Consider the following 19,592-nt stretch of genomic DNA (forward strand, 5'->3'; position numbering starts at 1 on the left):
TCCAGAACCAAAGGGAGTAACTGTGCAAACATGAAAAACCTCAACCCAAAAACTAATGCAACAGAGATGCTCTAACATACTCCCACCACTAGTGGTGCTGTTCTATTCAGTTTCAGTGCTCACAAATTCATCACCACTTTGCTTAGAAATGGCCACAGGCAGCGAGAAGCAGCAGCTGAGGGAACAGGAAGTGAACATTCTGTCCAACAACGTGACTGACCGTTTGGTCTTACTGCTTCCTGTTCCTGCAGCAGAGCATGGTCAGCCAGATTACTCCCCCTAACCTCCCACCACACACATACACACACACACACCTGTCGCACAGGTTTTGCAAACAGTTTTATTAATTCCTCTGTCAGTTTGTAATATATAAATTACTTTTAAAAACGTGAGAAGCAGATGCACCTAAAAGAAGGACTTGGCATGAAAACACAGGCGTTCTAGAAAACCTAGACTGTGTTCACCAGGCCGCTCCGGCCAGCCAATGACCACACTTCCCACAATCCTTTGCCTCCCAGTGTAAATATATCAGTTCTTTTCTGATGTCATGAACTGGGCAGAGCCTTTTGTGTTGTTTAAAAAAAGTCTGATGGTTCTGTTCCCTTTGCCGTCCATCCTGGGGCGCTCAGTCCAGCAGATCAGTGCAATGTGTGGGGGTGAGGCGGGGCTGTGGTGGTGAACTAAGTCTCCCCCTCTGACCCCCCCCATTCTTCCCCCCTCCTCACATTTCATGTGCGAGGTCATCCTGCTCTCCTGCTGACAGGTCGCCGTTGGCGCTGATTGTGGTGCTGTTGTCTTGGTAACCGGGGGGCATGAAGGCCAGGGAGTAAGGGTAGATCTTGTTGCAGGTGGCACGGTAAGACTCGGCTGCTTTCTGCTGAGCCTCGCCCAGCTGGCCGCTCCTCAGAGCCTCCAGCACCTCGGAGCAGATCTGGGGACAAACACACGCCGCTTCAGTTACCATGGCGCTCACTGTGGCCCCACCCCCTCCCAGTGGTCAAACGACTCACCTGGATGCTTCTTCCAGACAGAGGCTCGGCCAGAGCTGTCGCGATCTCACAGGCCATTTTATCAGAGGAAGGCTCCAGGTAGACCATCATCTTAGCAGCTGCAGACACAAGGAGACACGGGCCTGAGAGGTGCTTCTGGTGCAAACGTTGCATAGAACAGAGAGTCCAGAATGGATTCAGTTAAATCACAGATACATGCTTCTTATTTAAATCGGCCAAATCAGGTTTATCTTCCCCAGGGAAGACTGAAGCACAGGAACACATGAACAAAAATAGATGAAAAAAAAACAAACTCTCTAATTAAAAAGAATATATAGAGGAGATTTTAACATTCAGTGTTAAACTAATTTGGGTTTACTCAAAGACTTCACAGTCCTACCCACTCTGTCATCATACTTTAGATCTTGGTTTTTTTGCCTCTAAAAACGACCTGATTGGACGCTGGAAAAGACTATTGTTGTGTTCAGGTTGAGCTAAAAGGAGTTAGCCTGTCAGCAAAGCTATTCAAGCCTAAAATAGCATCTCAATGTTAACCATGTAGCTGCAGCACAGATGCTAACGCTAATGTCAGCTTCGACAGTCACATTTCTACAGAAGTTCCATGAATGATCAGGAGTTCCTGAAACTCTGGAAAGATGAATGGATTGAATAACAATCTGTCTATCTAAACTGATGGTGGACAAACTGAATAACATATGAAAAAGTATAATATCCTTCTTGTAGAGCTCTTATTTGTATTTATTCAATAATTTAACCGGCAAAAAACGGGTTTTGAATTGAAAATGTTGCTTATTTTGTCAATATATGGTTTGATTAAAATGCAATAGTAATTAGTTAATTACAGCCCCTTCAACAAACTTTTAATTGAGTCCCACCACCAGTAAAATATTTTTTACAATATGCAAAGACAGGCTACATACAAGAAAGCAGAAACTGTTGCTTTCTTGTACAGCTCTTTATTAAGTCTGTCTACTGTTCTCAGCACCATACAGCTTGGCCTCTGCATTTCCAAGTTAGCCTTTAGCTTCCCAGGTTTTTACTCATTTTAGCAGTTTTGATTTTGTACAGTCCCAATGTTTTCTTGAGCTCCACATGTTTAAATCAGTAACTAGAGCAGAGCCAGGAACACGGTGCAGCCTGTAGCTCCTCCCTCTGAGGTGAACCTACCAGCCAGCCGGTGGGGGATGCAGCTGGAGTGTTGGCTCAGGTAGTTCTTGTTGAAGCTCTGAGGGTTGCTGTCTCCAAACAGCCTGGAGATCTCCTGCTTCAGCACGGTCCTCACCGCCTCGGCCAGGTCTGCACTCTCACTCACTGCAGGCAGCAAACACTCAGCTTTAGTCACCTCTGGAAGGACCGAGAGCTGAACACAGCCAGCGGTCACTTTCTCACCCTTCTTGAAGAAGCGTACTAAACACTGGTGCAGCCATGGGTTGGAGGGTTCTATGGCCACCGCTCTCTTTATCGACTGCAACATCAGAAGGTACTTCTCTGGGAGGTAAAGAATGGACAGACAAGTTATAGTGGAGGAAAAAGACCTTTGTTTTCTCTACAAAAACAGGCTGGATCAGTTGCTGAGTTTCCATCTAATTATGGTGCTCATTATTTAGACAAACCTTTAAGTTCAGTGTGTTTCTATCTACTGGTTTGGAGCAAATCAACCAGGCTATGTCAGATGTTGATGACATGTATGGCTGTAATAAACAGGAAGTTGAGGTTGTAAACTAGAATGGACCTCACATGTCAGAAGAAGTCTTTCCCTCTGAACGGGATAGATTTCACAGACCCAGCAGTGGATGAGAAAATTTGCTACATTGGAACTTATTCTGTAAAAGTGTCTCCATCTACACTTTAGTGCATTAACTCTACTTCAGAAAAGCCAAAAACCTTTTTACATTCATGTGAGCGTAAAAATGTTGCAAAATTGAGAAAGTTATTTGAATTCGGCAGTTTCCATCAACCTTTTCTAGTGCAACACTTTCACATGTGGATAAACCAGGTTACAGATAGAGTGGCAATGCACCGTGAAACCAGCGGGCGATCAGAACCACTCTCTGTTCTCAGACATGTTGGCACAAACTTTCACCATGTGATGTCGCCTCTGCTTCCAATATAGCTAATAAACAACTGATCACATGAGAATATATCCTGTAGACCAGGGGTGGGCAATCCTGGTCCTCGAGGGCCGGTGTCCTGCAACTCTTAGATGTCTCCCTGGTCCAACACACTTGAATCCAATAGCTGAATCACCTCCTAAGTGCAGTCAAGTTCCCCAGAGTCCTGCTAAGGACCTCATTATTTGACTCAGGTGTGTTGAAGTAGAGATGCACCTAAAAGTTGCAGGAGACCGGCCCTCGAGGCCTGGAGTTGCCCACCCCTGCTGTAGACCAATTGGTACCGGGCCGTGCAAGAAATAATGAACTACTTCGGGATCTTTTATTTTGAAAATCCTAAACCGGATTTTACGGGTTACGTCTTGCGCGTCAAAATTGAGCCAACTTGCAGCAAAATGAGTAACAAAACAACATCGGAGTACTGCACGCCCCCCCCCCCAGCAAAATTGCGAAGGGCTGACCGGTCAGCGCGACTAAAAAGGTTGGGGACCGCTGCGGTAGAACCTCAGAGATTTCCCTAAAGAGAATCTGGAATCAGTTGAAAACTGTATCAGCAGGAGAGATTTTTACAAATCCTGGGGATTGGTCATCTAAGTTACAGTCAGCAGGTATAGGTCAGTAAAGAGTCAGTCTATCTATTATATAGTTATTACAGAACAGACTTAGAAAGGCTTAAAGGCTGAATTAATCACAACAGTCAGACATATTTAAACAGAAATTTCTGACTGCTAATCTGAAGTTGCCATGAGGCAGCAGATGTGGCTGACCAATCCCATCCTTCCTCTGAGCTGCCAACCTTTCCTGAAGTAGATCTCAAAGGCCAACAGGTGAGTCTCAATCTTGTTGCGCACCAGGTTCTTCAGAGGGATGAGGAACTTGACTGCCTCCTCTAAGGGGTTCTCCGGCTGGGAACACACAATCAGAACGAGTTTTTATTATTTATTTTTAAACTCCAAAAACGTTCGTTCAAGCTGACAGAACACAAGAACCCCTGAACCCACCTTAGCTAACTTATCTGGTATTAGCTCCTCCTTGGGCCCTCCAATTTCCTCATCATCATCCTCCTTTTTCTTCTTCTGGTTCTTCAGCTGCTTTTCCTTCTCTGCATTCTTCTTCTCCTCCTCTAACTGAGCCTTCTTCTGCGCTCTTCGTTGTTTGTTCCGCAGCTTCTTCAGCTCCTTGTCTGTTAGGTTTTCTGCATAAAAAGAAAAGTTTTATTTGTTCATGTGTTTTTTCCACACCCACTATGTAGCTCTCTACTAAAGCCAGAGCAGACACCGCGTCAGACCTGCGTCCGCCTGTCTCTCTTTGTTGTCATCGGTCAGTGGCTTGTCATGTAGGTCCAGGTAGATCTGGATGGCGGTGCGAGCGGCTTTGTAGTAGAAGGGATGCTGTCGCAGGACGTCCTCCAGCTTCAGCAGGTCCACATAGGAGCGCAGCGTCATCTTCCTCATGCAGTAGGTGTGGAAATCAAACTGGTCGTCTGTGATCTCCACAAAATGCTGAGAGACACAAGGAGAGGACAGATTCAGAGTTCCATGAATCCAGCTGATACGCTGAGAAACCTGAACAATGCAGCAGATTAACACGTTAATAGATGTAGAACAAGTAACTGTTCAATCCGGAAAAAGAAGCGATTCTGACTTCAAGAATAACAGGAACAGCAACCGAGCAAAAATGAAACATGATTGGTGGTTTTAGACTTCTTCACAATAATGGACGCCTGCGATGACAGAGTGAATAACCAACGTACCCTCTCGATCTCATGGCACTTCTTCAGGGCCTCACCAAACTTGTTCATGGCCTTGTAGGCCAAAGCGCATTCTGTCTGGAACCACATGCACTGCATCTCATTCAGGTTCTCCACTGCAGATGTCCCCTCCTGGAGACACAAGAGTCACAAACACAGGAGGTGAATGAAGCCTGTTAGAAGTGCATCAGCCCTGAGGCCAGAATAACACTCTGCACCAGAAACAGCTTACAAGTCAACTTTAAGGGCCTGTGAGTCGATTCAATTCAACTCACAATTACTTTATCCCAGAGAGATAATACATTTTCAGAGTCATTTTGATGGTGTCAGCATGGACAGGAAGATTTCCAGTAGCAGTCAGTCTTGCTACAAATCTGAAGAAGCCTCTGACTGAAGTGTGTTGCTCTATGACAGTCTCATGACAGACTAACAGCTCAATATGCAGGCAGCAGAAACAACTGAACAGCTCTGCTGATGCACCTCATTTGCTTCTGCTGCTCCTTTTAAAAATCTGTCTGTGTGGATAGAATGCTGAACAGAGAGACAGACTGCTGAGGAGTTTTGTGCTGCATGTATATTATTAGTAACAATTATGACCTGCAAGTTTGAGGAAAACCAGTGGAAATGTGTGATTGTTCTGATATGCTAATTAGCCATGTGGTATAGAAAAACTTTACATTTATACATTTTAAACCTTTTAGACAATAAAAATACAAAGTGAATGGGGAAAAAAAAGAGTTCAAACACGTTTCATTACTCCAGAGCAGGAGAATAAAGACATAATAAATAAAAGACAAAATATGTATTCAAATTAATTCATCACAGTGGTGTTACCACTGTATTTTAAAGAGTGAATTTTGCTTGATATGCCCACTTCAACATTCACACCCTCTTGGCAGCAGGTTTGTGTCTCACACTGCATGTGGCTCTCTGCACCTTCAACCCCCACAGTGCAAAGCCTAAAAGTTGTTTTTTTGCACAGAAAGCTCTTAGCATCATATGAGTTTGAAACAGAAGTCAGCCAGTGGCAAAAACCAAAGTCATACATCCAACTGGAGATACATTTGCATGACGGATGGAACAAAGCTAGCTAGCCAGCCAGGAGGGTATATTAAGGGAACCGCCTTGAGTCACAGAACGCAACAATCATGTTTACGATGACTTAAACTTTTGCCTGAAAGAAAACAAAACCCCCATACACTATATGAGATTAAATAGATCTGGAATGACAAAATTTAAAATTAATGTATTTAAGGCCAACCTACATCTTTTTCATGGATTCAAGACATTTTAAGGCCTTGATTTTAGATACATGAACCTAAAGCTTTTTAGGATGCGTGGACACTCTGCAGTCAGGATGTTTTGGTTCCTAAATCCCTTGAGACAGGCTATTCTTCCAGCCTAACCACCTTTAGGAAAACAGTGACCAGTGTAAGTGTACCCTTGTAAACTTGGAGCACATCTCCTCTGCCTCCTTTATGAGGCCGGCCTTCAGCATGTACTTGGCACACTTGGAGTTGATGAATCGGTCGGCAGTGTCCAGCGCCTGGGCCTCGTCCATCCATCGAGCCGCCTCCTTGATGTTGCCTGCATGCTGCAGATCAGGCCGGACAGTTAGAGGAAGTTGTGTCGTCTCGGTGCCGCGTGTCACTCTGAGTGCGCCGTCATACCTTGTAGATCTTGGCCTTGACCAGGAAGAGCTCGATCAGTGTGGGTGTGCTGTCGATGGCAGCGTTGATGTACTCCAGCGCCTGGCTGGCCTTGTCGATGAAGTCAAAGTGCTGGGCCAGGAAGTACTGCACCCAGAGGAGGGTGGTCGGAGGCTCCTCCTTCCCATCATCTGCACACACCCGTAACACACACAACTCCTGCATTTAGAGACAGCTAGAATGAAACCAATCAGAGTGATGCATTAGGACATCTAAACACTTACCATCTTCACTAAACATTCGACTGCTTTTTAAACAGCTTTCATAGCCAAGTACTAATTCTTCTATTATCGTAACCTGCATGCCCCAAAAACATAAAAAAAAAACACAATAAGTTAGCTCTACCTAAAATGGAAAAATGAACAAAATACGTTAATACATTCATACTCAGCCAGAAACTTTCCAGCAGAACAGTTCTACTAACCTTTTCTCTGTCTGTGTACAAGGATTCGAGTGTGGTGAAGACAGGAGGGCAGCCTTTAGTGAAGTTCATCCTCAGGTAGATGTCCAGACATTCCCGGAACTTCTCCCCTGACCGGCACAACAAACAGAAAGGAGACAGGAATGTGATGCTGGAATGGCAATACGGAGTCATCAGCCCAGAATATCACACCCTCTCTGATTCCCAGAGGAGAGGATGACACTGAACCTGGAGCCAGGATGTTTGGTTCAACTTAACCACCTGATCCGTCTCCTGCTGTACCCCACCTGAGTACACTACTAATGTATTGCTAATGTTGATGTTGCCAACAGGGGGAGCTGCTGCAGCCACGCTGATATCAGTACCACCCAAAGGCTGAGCTAAGAGTGCTAATGGATGTAGCAGCAGGCTACATGCGTTTACCTGTGAGGAAGTTAAGAGGCAGCCTTCGAGGAACCAGACCCCTGGGAAACTTCGTCCAGGACTCCTCATAGATCTTCTGGTGCTCTTCTACACTGCCTGAAGACACACACACAGACACTTAATGCTAACATGTTAACGCCGTTTGATCTTTAGAGTTGTTTTTGTTAGTGCTTCTAACACTGCACAGAACGTCGTTTTCATGCGAGAAACACACTAAGAGGATTTATCCTGAATCTATCCTGAATTGTGAGGAAACACCAGACTGTAATATATGGAATACAATACATTGGAATACAATACAGTTTCTATGGTTAGCTTGAGAAAACCTACTAAAGGCCTGTAGTTTTTTTCACTTCACTTAAATCCTAACTTAGTTATCTGCCAGTGGGTAAGCTATGCAATACTAGTCACACTTAAAAGTAAAATCAATGAAAAGAGATATTATCTAAAATGGACAATGAGTAAGTTTGTCTGCTTAAGTAAATATTCTGATGGTACAACATTAAACTATTTACAGTAGTTACCATTCTTGTTTTCCTAAATCCTGCTGTTTGTTTGTTATGTGATGCAGTGTTTTGATTTATTGGTTGTGATTGAAAAGTCACAACCAGCATTCAGATGATAATGATGATTGGCTGGTGATGACACCAAGCTAAACGTGTGTGAATTGTAAACGCATAACACACACATTAATGTTTGTTCACAAAGTTATATCCGCTCACATCAGTCTCAGGTAGGTGGCACAAACAGAATGTCATACGCAGAAGGTTGCTTTTATGACATGCTAACATCCAGGCTAACTAGTTCTCTGCCTCTGCTAGCCAGCAGCGGCTTTGGTAACGTAAACAATGTTGGCATGGTGATGCCGACTGACCCAGTGGAAATATGGGTGTTAGAGCAGCTAGAGGGATGTGAGATATGATGTGAACAGAATCCCAAGACAGAGATTTAGGATTCAAAATAAAAGATCTGTAAAGAGTAGAGAAGTCTGAAGTAATTGGCTCATGATTGGACTAGGACCATTTTCAGCTTGATTGCAGACGTGACCTGGTGGCCTGTATGTCATCCTCTCTAACTGCAGAGCAAAAGAGGACAGTGGCTGACTTTCAGACCTTGGTGGAGGAAGATAAGATCAGTTTTACATGCAAGTATTGGCCAATCACCAGAATGAAGGAAATCACAGCCGATTCATTGGTGCCCCACAGTATACAATTATCCATGCAGAGAGACTTTTCATTCTAATGGGAATGAATTCTTGCTATATGCTGTGTGCACCTGGTTTTAAGGCGTTCTCCAGGCCCTTGTAGTAGGCCCAGTTCTCTGGGTTCCTCTCCAGAAGTCTTGTGTAGATCTCTGAAGCTTCCTCTGGCCTCTCCAGCTTCAACAGCAGCTCTCCTACAAACACACACATGTTCACGTTGCACAGCTGTGCATTAAGAGCCTCAGCAGCCTTCAGATGGGCTCCACTGCAGCCTGCAGAGACAGCGTGCTCACCTCTGGTCTCCTCCACAGCCAGCTTGTCACACATCTGCTTCTCATAGCTGTTCAGGTGCTCCAGTGCCTCTTTGTGCAGGCCAGCCTCCCTCAGGATCTGGTTCTGATACAGCAGCAGCTCACTGTACTCATAGTCCACCTTGTCTGGAGACGTCTGGACACCAAAACACACACACACACACGCCCACACACACAGGGGAACCATTTCAGCCTGTATTGAACCTCCTGATCGCTGGTTATGATAGTGATAACACTGACTGGGATCATTGCCACAGCAGCTTTCTGACAACATGTCTGCCTGGTAACTGCAGCCGCACAACAAATGTGGTTCCAGCCACCAAACTGAAGCAGCAGGTAAAGATACAGGACAGCTTTGAGCAGCAATGATTCAACCTGTCAATCCATCAGAACACCCCAGAGACGATTTGGAGTTGAGCCAGATGCTTCTCGCCCCACATCAGTGTCTGACCTTACAAATAGGGTTCCAGATGAACTAGACCCAGAAACACTGGTAAACCACGTGGAAATATATAAGTCCAAGTAAAGTGACTGTTCAGTCAACCTTTCAGAACTAAACTTTAGGGATGAAACAATTATTGAAATAATAGTAAACTAATTAAGTAATCAAATAATCGTTAACTGGAGCACACAGACTAAAGAAAGGCTGTTTGCAGAAAGAACAATATGTGAATCCAAAATCTACGACAAATATATACGTTTCATTTAATATAATAAAACATTCTTTGTCTGTAAATATGTTCTATTCAGAACTCCCCAAGTGGCAGTTTTAACTTCACCTGTTTCAGATTTTGAAGAAAAATCTTCAATTAATCACCTTATGTTATCCAATTATTAATCAATGAATGCATAATCACCAGATCAGCTGTTGTATTGATGTTCAGTCCAGTGGAGAGGACTGAACATCAATACAGTTCTTTCTGCTGCATATGATCCAGTGTTCATTAAAGGAATCATGTTATTAACTTTTGGGCAATAAAATGTTTGTTTTCTTAAATTAAAAACAGGAATTATATATTTGATGTTGTACAAAATAGGTATAAGTGGTTTAATAAAAAGAACTGCACAATGTGACAATATTTTAAATCGGATTAATCATCAGAACAATGGACAGAATACTCAATGAGTAAAATAATACTAAACTTGGCCCAGTAACATAACCAGTCCTCTCCCCCATAACACAAGTATGGAGGAAAGGAGTCATCTCTCCTCCATACAGGAGCTAACAGCAGCTCAAAGTAAATCCTCCATCTGCTCTGAAGTCAGTCATCATCATGATTTTTACTTCAGCTGTCCAGCAGCTCATTCAGCCCTAGCGTACCTGCTGGGTTTTCCGGAACTCCTCCACGATCTTAGCCGCCATCTCAAAGTCTTCCAAGAGGTGATAAGCGACAGCATAGCCAATCCATGAGGCCCGCTGGCCAGGACGCAGCTGCAGCAGCTGGTAGCGGGTCTCCTACAGACAGACGCAGGGGGTCACCACATCATGCTCCTGCTGGGCTGACCAACCAGGCCACCCTCACTGCTGGGTCCTGGAGTTCTGTTTGTAGTCTCTCCATACTACCATCCTGCAGCTGATTGTTTGACCTGAACTGTCTGACTGGAGAGCTCTGTCATTGGCTGACTTTAAATATTTAACAATCAGTTTGAAGTAGATTAGACACTGTCCACCGCTGAGCTTCTCTAATGAACCCATCAGCTCCTTGTACCTGCAGGTATGAGACTCTGAGCAGTGTGTGTGTGTGTGTGTGTGTGTGTGTGTGCGTGTCTCTCACCCTGTAGCCCTCCAGGTCCCTCATCTGGATCTGCAGCAGGGACAGGTCTCTGAGGATCTGCAGGTTGTCCTTGTCCCACTTCAGAGCGTTGCGGTAACACTTGATGGCCTCGTCATATTTCTTATCAGAGCGCTGCAGCAGGCCGTAGACATGCCAGCCTGGAAGGAGTCTGAGTTCAGGAACAGCACCGATCAGAACCGAGCCCTGGTGAGGGTTAGTCAGTCAGAGGAGAACAGGCGCCCTGGGGGGCAGCAGGGTGAAGGATACAGACATGGCTCTTCAGGTCGTTGCGTAGGCCCCGTCTCACCAGCTCGTAGGCGTCCTCCTTCTTGCCCAGGCAGTTGAGGGTTAACCCCTTCATGGCCAGCGTCTCTGCAGCCCAGAGTCAACCAGCGCAGCGTTCATATCACAGAGTTAGAGAGAAACGGCCCAAACATTCTTATTGAAGCACGATTCAATCTGTTAATTACAGTTTAATTAACAAGCAGACTACAGCTGATATTACCATGACAACAGCTAGATGAATTGGTCCATAGGCCCTCAGTAACACTACACATGGTGAAGTAAGATTTGATTTGGTGGAGTCCAGCCATGCTTTCATAGCCAAGTACTAATTCACGTATTCACGTGTTTGTGGTATGCCCGTAAAACGACATCATGAAGCAACAGCGACAGAAGACACAGCTGAACTTTAAACTGAACTCTGAATATCTGAACAGACTAAAATGAACTGACTGCTCTGGTGGTCTGTTACCATGACGGCAGCAGTTCACAGGTCTGCTGCGGTCAGTGGTCCAAACATCCATTAGCCTCTATGTAAATAAAAAGAAGGGAAGTCATGAAATAAGCTAGTCTGCATAATAAGCTTCTTGCCCAATTCCGTTAGCTTCTCATCTCCCTTCAGTAATCTGTCTGGGATTTCTTCCATTTACTTATATTCCTACGGTAGAGTTCTTACGGGCCAATCAGTGAACAGAAGGAGAAGTGAGCGATGTTGTTGATTTTCTGGCAGCAGAGGAAGTGAAGGAAGCCGTTCAGTCCATGTTGGTCAAGCTTCCAAATATCAGATTAACGTTAAGAGCTGACAAGTTCAGATCAGCTCTTCTCTCTTCAGTGGAGAATGGTTGTTTACAACACGGGGAATTTCCAGTAAGCTTCAGAGTGTCAAACTGGCACATTACATACGTCACAGCCAAATGTTAGCAACTGGGAAAAATTTAAATCTTCAACACAGTTCACATCTCCAAGAAGCAAACAGTGCGCAACAGTCAAGGACCCCGACCCTCTAAACGAAGCAAAGTGTAGAACAAGGTTTTAACCAGGCTAGAAATAAGCTGATTTTACCTTATTTAAGTTTAATATTTATCTTAGTAGGGGTGCACTGATTACAGTTTTCTAGCTGATTTTGTTTTTTTATAAACAACACCGTCAGGTGTTAAGAGGTCACAACACACTTTCAATGTGTATAGTGACAAAGGTGCTAAGTTAACAGTGGGTGACTATTGTTAGCATGACCTGATGGGCAGGTCTGTGTCAGCCTCTAACAGCAGAGCTGCTGATTTTCAGACCTTTGGAGGCAGATGAGATCGGCCATCAATCTTATCCTACTACTGTAGCTCTCATGTCAGGCATGAACACACAGCAGGTTACCTTCTGGAGAGACGCTGTATGTGTGGATAACGCCCTGACTTCAAGCTATTCCACACATTATTTTAGCTTTCTGTTCCCTTAACGTGTCCCTCATTCTGTAGCTGGATGTGATCAGAGTAGGAAGTGTTTTACACTGATAGCAAATCACAGCAAGGACATCTGTCCCTTCAGCCTGGGTCGTTCAGAAAGAAGACCCAGGCTGGATCTTCTTTCTGAAAGACAACATTTCTACCAACAGTGCCACTGTACAACCGAGTCTCATAGTTATTAAAAAACCACAGACAGACAGACACAAAGGCGTAAACTATCAAAGGCTTTTAAAAAGAAGCTGGATTCTCCAGGATCCGTCTGTGGTTTATTTTGGCTGCCGGAGAGAAAGAAACTTTCAGTAGATAACAGGAGGGCTGACGGAAGAACAACAAAGTTTGTTTTGTCTTTTAGTGTGCGACACCTGTCATGGAACATGACTTTGCAACTGTTAAAAACTTCTAGACAATCTCAGAGTTAAAGGGAAAAGAAAGAAGAGGGTGTCTCTTACCTCCATGCTCTGCAAATTTGGGGTTGCTCAGGATCTGTTTGCAGAACTTCAGCCCGTTTCTGTACTGTTTGTGTTCGTAACACCTCTGGAAGGAGAGAGAGAGAAAAGAATCGCACCATGCCGCCATGAGCTAAACCGTTCCAGGAGTTTTCCTCCAGCTGTTGCTGACAGGGAACAGTCCTCATCCTGATGGGACAGAGATGTCAGCACATCTGGAGCAACGGTCCAGCTCTGCTGTCGAGTTTTAATTAAACTCTAAACTGTTTCTTACTATTGGTTAGGGGAAGTGTATCAAGTTGGAGTTTAACTTAACTGACTTCACTTCTCTGTGACAACAGTGCTAAACAGAACCACAACACCCCGCTGCTCTTCAGCGTCACTCACGAGTCAACAATCCAACTTTAGGCGGACAAACTGCCGCAGCTTTCCTCTTCAACTTGGGCATGGCTGTCATGTGTCAACTATTCATTGATACACTTCGGTCTATTGACAGGTCAAAAGACATCTGCAGCATCCCACAATAACCATCCAGCGGTGCTGTTTCTCTCCTGCTCTATCACAGCTGATGGTTAACAACACAGACTTCATAATTGCTAGGCTCCTGATGAGTTAGCAACCTGCTTTATATGTGCTACAACGGGCCACTGCTTAGCACTGCAATAAGCTAACGCCAAGTGCTTACCAAAATCCTTTTGAAGAGAGCATTCTCCTTCTGCGGCAGAGTCACTGAGGGCATGGCGGTGGTTTCCTACTCCACTGTTGGTTTGCACATGAACGAAACTCCTTTAGAAACAGAGATACTGGACTTTATCTGGACCTTCAGGCTCCTCTTTCTCACGTGTTTAAACCGAGGCCCCCCTTCCGAGCAAAATGGCCGCTACACTTCTCCTCCGGGTCATGTTGAATTCCTGAGTTCATTCCTTACAAGCTAGCCGGTGGGAGGCCTGAATGTAAGAAATGATGAGCGGCGAAACTAAGAGTTTCTACATTATATGTTCGGCAAAAAAAAATAAAATAAAATAAAAAATAATAATAATAAAATAAATTATATAAATATATTAGCAACAGATTATACATATATATTTATAAAGTCTGGAATTTATCTGCAGAATTATCGGAATTATTTATTGCATTTAAAACAGTCGTTTCTTTTTGGCATCGACACAATCCCATTTTGTTCACATCAACAGTGTGGTTTGTGCGGTCGTCGTTGTTAGCAGAGTGTGCTTCGTATTAGTCTGTCTGTGTTGATAGTGTGGCTGAAATTCAGTGCAAGCTCCACCTGCCCGGCGCGCCTCTCTTCACGCCGACTGTTAAATAGTGCGCACCCACTGTCAAACGACCGGCTAGCATTCAATAGTAGCAACGGTCCGTGGACGCACAGGAATGACTTCAAAAGTCTGAGCCTTAACAAATTCTGCAGGGCATAAATATATGGGGGAATTTTCTGCCATAATCCAAGAGCACACATGTTCATTGCTCCGAGCAGAGACTTAGTGTGAGCGCGAGGAGACGTTTTGAGTACAACCATTACAAGTTTTGAGAAGAAAGACATGAAGTCCTGCTCTCATACTGAACATGTGTGATTATGGCAGAAAAATTCCCCCATACGTCTTGAGGTGGCGCTGTTTCGCCTGTACGTTGTACTTACAAACAGGAATGTGCTTTGGTTGAGTTTGCAATGATAGTCTATTCAAATAAGAGTAGCACTACTTGAACATATTTTTTCTCAAGTAAAAGTAAAAAGTAGCCATCCAAGAAATTACTCAGGTAAGAGTTAAAAAAGTATACTGCATACTGAATATATTGAGTATTGATCATATGATCAATCATTTAATATTTAAAAATTACATAATCAGACAGACCAAAATATAAAATTAAGTTTAATTTTATGGAAATTTTAAGGATTTACAATAATTACAGTAATTCATACCAGTAAAATAAAATAAAATTAGGCTATATATATATATATATATATATATATATATATATATATATATATATATATATATATATATATATATATACAAATCAGTTTCTTTCCATTAAAAACTCATGAAATTCTTACAAAACCTGCAGGTGTGTGTGTGTGTGTGGGGTGTGTGTGTGTGTGTGTGTGTGTGTGTGTGTGTGTGGGTGTGTGTGTGTGTGTGGGTGTGTGGGGGTGGGTGGGTGTGTGTGTGTGTCTATCTGTCTGGTGAATTTTGGTTAAAACATGTCTGTCCTTCATTCAGTGAAGTTACTCACAGTGGGTAGAGAATCCAGAAATGTTACTCAAGTAAGAGTAGTGATACTTATAAAATTACTCAAGTAAAAGTAAAAAGTTCAGCGTAGTAAAATACTCCTGAAAGTACCTTTTTTTCCCAAATTAGTTACAAGTTGAGTTCATGTAACTAGTTGCGACCCAACTCTGATGTCAAACACTAACATGAGATGTTTCGATGCAGAGTGACTGGTTTTAAATATGGAGCAGAGAGAAAGGCGTGAATTAAATAACGGTTTACTTAAGGATACATCACTTCTGATAACAACCATCACAAGAAGTGATGAACTGTTTTGATGCTTCACAATAGCGCCTCGTAAAGTCAAAATAGCTGTATTACACTTTCACGATTACATTCCTGCTTTTATTTTATTTAAAACTATAGCGTGCCGCTCCGAGCACGGATGAAGCTTTACTGAAGGTTTTATGACATTTAATTCCTTCAAAAGCGCATTCCATTCGTCGTAGCATTATAATCCACTTTACAATGTTTCAATTTACATTACTTTACGATTATGACAAATAATCATGTTGACAGACAAGATATATTAAAAGTAAATACTTTTTTTACAATCAACGCACCTTTTGACTCTTCGGAGAGGCTGTCAGTATGAAATAATGTTTCTTGCTCCGTGAAAAACAAAGTGCCGTACTAACTGCTGTAATAACTGTTGTACTAACTGTTGTAACTGCTGTAACTTACTAACAGCTAAATTTGGGAGAAAACAAACTATCTGTTATACAACAGCACTAGACAGAAAGGGCTAAATCCAAAATTAAACGTATACAGCTCAAAGCAGAAGTCAAAAATTACTGGCAAAATAAAACACTTTCAAATTTTCTGTAATAAAAGCACTTCTAGTTATTTACAAAGTCGTCTTTCGTTTCTCGATTCCAAAGATTTTGCGTTATTAATATTAAATATGAAAAGAAAGACAAATGAACATTTCTCTTACTTTGCATTTTGTCTTCAACAAATAAATATTTGTGGCAATGTCATATTTTGTGTTTTGAAACCATCAAAAGCTCAAATTGCCAAATTATATTATAAATTATGCACAGTCCTAGGAGGGTAAAACAATAGTCGCCACTTTGCATTGTTTCTTATATGTTCAAGTGTTTACTGTTCCTTGTTTTTCTCAAATAACCTGAAAGAAAGTTACTTTAAAAAAACAAAAGCAAGCTCGGTAAAATATTTGATACCGCAGTAAATATTTTATTTTCCTGCTTTTTTTTTTTTTTTTTTTTGAATGTCAGCAATACCAACCAAGATATTTCAAATGTTCATTAAACCTAGCTAAAACTAGCTTGTTCGAGTTTTCGGCGCTCTATGAGTCAGGCCTTCCAGGCTTTGAAATCCATCGCAGTCGACAGCCAGTCTCAGGCAGGCGGTGTTAAACGCAGCACCGAGGCAGCAGTCAGGGCTAAAATGACGTTCAGCCGCTTGTTATCCCGAGCTGTTCTCATTAACAGGGGTGAGTTAGTCACAGCGTGGTATTTAAGAATGACTGAAGTTTAATGTGGTTATTCTGAATTAAAACACCGAGGTTGTTTTCCAGCCTGACCTTAGCTTAGCTTAGCATTAGCGCGTCGTTTTCTCACGGATGACTTCTTTTCTCACTGCAAAGATTAGAATTTAGTGGTAACCGTGATGCATTTATTGCAGCTAGTTTAACCACTAGATCATGGAAATCCCGGTCCCATTGTTTCAATCCTATCACAGCTGCCCGTTCATTTCATTTGCTGTCATGTCTGCTGGCTTAGAGACAGATTTACTAACTTACAGAATCTACTGATCAGGATGTAGTATTGTGTTATTAATGAATTGGGTTATGGTTCATTAACTGGACTTTAGTTGAATTCTGATTTAGAGATGGGACGTACATCCACATTTGATTGCACCTATATAAACATACACAATTTAAGTTTAAATCTTATTAAAATAAATTAACTGGCAACAACAGATCATTTTATTACACTATGCACTGATCTCCTTTACATTGTTCAGAAGTGATTTGGTTCTACTCTGATTTATCATTTGTCCAGTCTATTTTTACTAACATTTTAAATGCTGTATTTTTAATGGGGGTCAAAACAAAGGTCATACCAACCCCCCATTCAGGTTGCTTCTATGTTTACACTTATTTTGAAGACATTTTGCTTTCCTTGTCCCCAAAACTTTTTTCTTGTGCTATATTTCTGTTTCATGGTAGTGTTTATTGTTCATTAAACGCAGTGTGTGTGTGTGTGTGTGTGTATTTCAGCCGGATCCAGATCAGCCTTCACTAGCTCCAAGACGGACACAGCCAGCCCCAACTGGCTGCAAGTGGGTCTTGCGTTTGGAACAGCGGCTTTTATCTGGGGCCTGGTGAGGACCAATGTTTGTGCACTAAGAGACATAAGTTAGCATGGCAGCTACATGATGGTGACCGTAGATGAGAATGAGACAGGTCATAAAGTGATGTACACGTAGTAAAACGTAGGGGTGCACCTATAAATCAGCTCTGATTTCTTTAATTTTAGGAGACCCGTGATTGGCCAATACTTAGATGTGAAACTGATCTCATCTCTCTCTGCCATCAGAGAATTTCAGACCTTTGCTGCAGAAATTCTTTTGGAACCTTGGTCAGATCTGTGCCTTGCCACAGTTCTGTCTCTGAGCTCCTGGGGCATTTCCTTCCACCTCATGATTCTCATTTGCTTTGAGGTCTTATATAGACAGTTGTGTCCCTTTCCTAATAAAGTCCAATCAGTTTAATTAAACACAGCTGGACTCCAATGAAGGAGTAGAACCATCTCAAAGAGGGTGAGAGGAAATGGACAGCATGTGAGTTAAATATGAGTGTCACAGCAAAGTGTTTTAATACTTATGACCATATAATATTTCAGGTTTTTTTTTTAAATAATTTGCAAATATGTCTACATTTCTGTTATTTTCTATCAAGATTGGATGCTGAGTGTACATTCATGATAAATAATGTGAATAATGTTTTTTGATTTTAGCAAATGGCTTCAACCAAACCAAGAGTGAAAAATTGAAAGAGTTCTGAATACTTTCTGTTCTCACTGTAAGTGGGAGCCTTGACAGACCCGCCCACTAGGTCATGTCTGCATCTATGTGGTTAGCAGCAGTTGCCCCACTGTTGCTAACTTGACAACATTGTTGCTATATTTAGAGACTTTTCAGATAAAAAAAAAATCTTTATCTTCAAAATTTATAATCGTCGGGTCAGGCTGTCTTAAGAGTGGTGATTGGTCAGAAGACTGCAATCGGTGCACCCCCAGTGGACTTCATCACAAATCTTACAACTTCCTGGATGTTAATGTGTTATTAAAAATAGTTACTTCCAATATACTGGTACTGCAAAAAAAAAAGATAAAAGTTACATGTAGGGAGTAATCTCTGAAGATGATTTAACCTGTTAAGTGTTTGTTTCTCAGTGAATGACTTTGAGTCTTTCACCCACAGCTCTTCAAACAGCACAGCACAGATGTTCACGAGTATGAAGTGAAAAAAGGCCTTCAGTGATCTGTACAGAAGGCAGGTGAGCATGGTGTGAATGCTGCCGTTTATGACTTTATATCAGTGTGAGGAATCCTGATGTGTTTCTCTTCTCTTACAGGAAGCGTTTGGATCCTCTCTGTTGGACACATCTGCTTCTGTTCCATGTAACCCCCCCAACCTGAACTCTGTAAAATACAATGAAATAAGATAAATAAATGTCATGTGTGAACTGTGGAGTCCTGATTACTTTGCGTATGTAATTAAGAAAGCTTTGACTGACATTAGGACATTATGCCTGTATTCACTGTTGTATTTCTATTCATCAACTTTACACTCTTATTACTGTCCTGTGTTAAAGGATGCAGTCATGTTCGTGATGATGCATGCTGGGAGCTTTTATCTGAACGAAGACTTTGTCTGACATCATTCATTCATCTCACAGTTACTTGAAATGAGAGTGGAGAGCAAAGGTGGATCAACAAAGTATTGACTCAGTGGGGATGAATTCAAATACACTTCACACTTTTCAGATTTTGAAAAACACTGAAAACCATGTGTCACTTGTATTTACAGTTGTGTGACTTTGAGTTGGTTGTCACACAAAATTGATCTAAAATGTGGTTTGTGATTCTTATGGTGACAAAACATGAACAACCTGCAAATGTTTGATTTTCCTTGACAGTGATTGTTAACATTTCATTTATGAAACTGTCATCCAAAATGAAAACAAAATTCAAGTGTTCGCTTTGACTTCATCTACTTCAACATGAGCTTAAAAGTATGACAAATAAATGATCTCCACATGCTGCTTTTGGGCGTCCTATAACAGGTGTGGAGGCATCGAGGCTCTATGACTTATAGGGGGTGATTAGTGCCAGTGTGAGGTAACAGCTTCAGATTCAACAGACAGTATGGAGGCAGAACA

At 42.3% G+C, this 19,592-nt stretch overlaps 2 protein-coding genes across 3 annotated transcripts; one reads left to right on the plus strand and one right to left on the minus strand.

Annotated features, from left to right (window-relative positions):
• Positions 1-322: 322 nt before the first annotated feature.
• Positions 323-13,635, minus strand: LOC116714456 (N-alpha-acetyltransferase 15, NatA auxiliary subunit-like). The gene is made up of 20 exons (XM_032555048.1): positions 13,582-13,635; positions 12,900-12,984; positions 10,979-11,083; positions 10,712-10,869; positions 10,258-10,392; positions 8,919-9,072; positions 8,700-8,819; positions 7,425-7,520; positions 7,005-7,111; positions 6,805-6,877; positions 6,542-6,711; positions 6,313-6,465; positions 4,875-5,003; positions 4,410-4,623; positions 4,123-4,316; positions 3,918-4,026; positions 2,400-2,498; positions 2,178-2,321; positions 1,011-1,108; positions 323-931 (listed from the first exon to the last, which is right to left on the minus strand). Exons 1-20 carry the CDS (start codon positions 13,633-13,635, stop codon positions 722-724), a joined length of 2,607 nt encoding a protein of 868 aa, XP_032410939.1. The 3' UTR covers positions 323-721.
• Positions 13,636-16,454: 2,819 nt separating this feature from the next.
• Positions 16,455-18,901, plus strand: ndufc1 (NADH:ubiquinone oxidoreductase subunit C1). 2 transcript variants are annotated; one of them, XM_032554219.1, is made up of 4 exons: positions 16,455-16,637; positions 17,427-17,530; positions 18,632-18,707; positions 18,786-18,901. In XM_032554219.1, the coding sequence occupies exons 1-3, from the start codon at positions 16,493-16,495 to the stop codon at positions 18,689-18,691; spliced, it is 309 nt and encodes a 102-aa protein (XP_032410110.1). In that variant the 5' UTR covers positions 16,455-16,492; the 3' UTR covers positions 18,692-18,707; positions 18,786-18,901. The 2 variants fall into 2 exon arrangements, with proteins under 2 accessions (XP_032410110.1, XP_032410111.1); XM_032554220.1 differs by having other exon boundaries at positions 18,632-18,703.
• Positions 18,902-19,592: the final 691 nt, after the last annotated feature.

The sequence above is a fragment of the Xiphophorus hellerii genome, chromosome 23 (genome assembly GCF_003331165.1).
Source record: "Xiphophorus hellerii strain 12219 chromosome 23, Xiphophorus_hellerii-4.1, whole genome shotgun sequence".
NCBI lineage: Eukaryota > Metazoa > Chordata > Actinopteri > Cyprinodontiformes > Poeciliidae > Xiphophorus > Xiphophorus hellerii.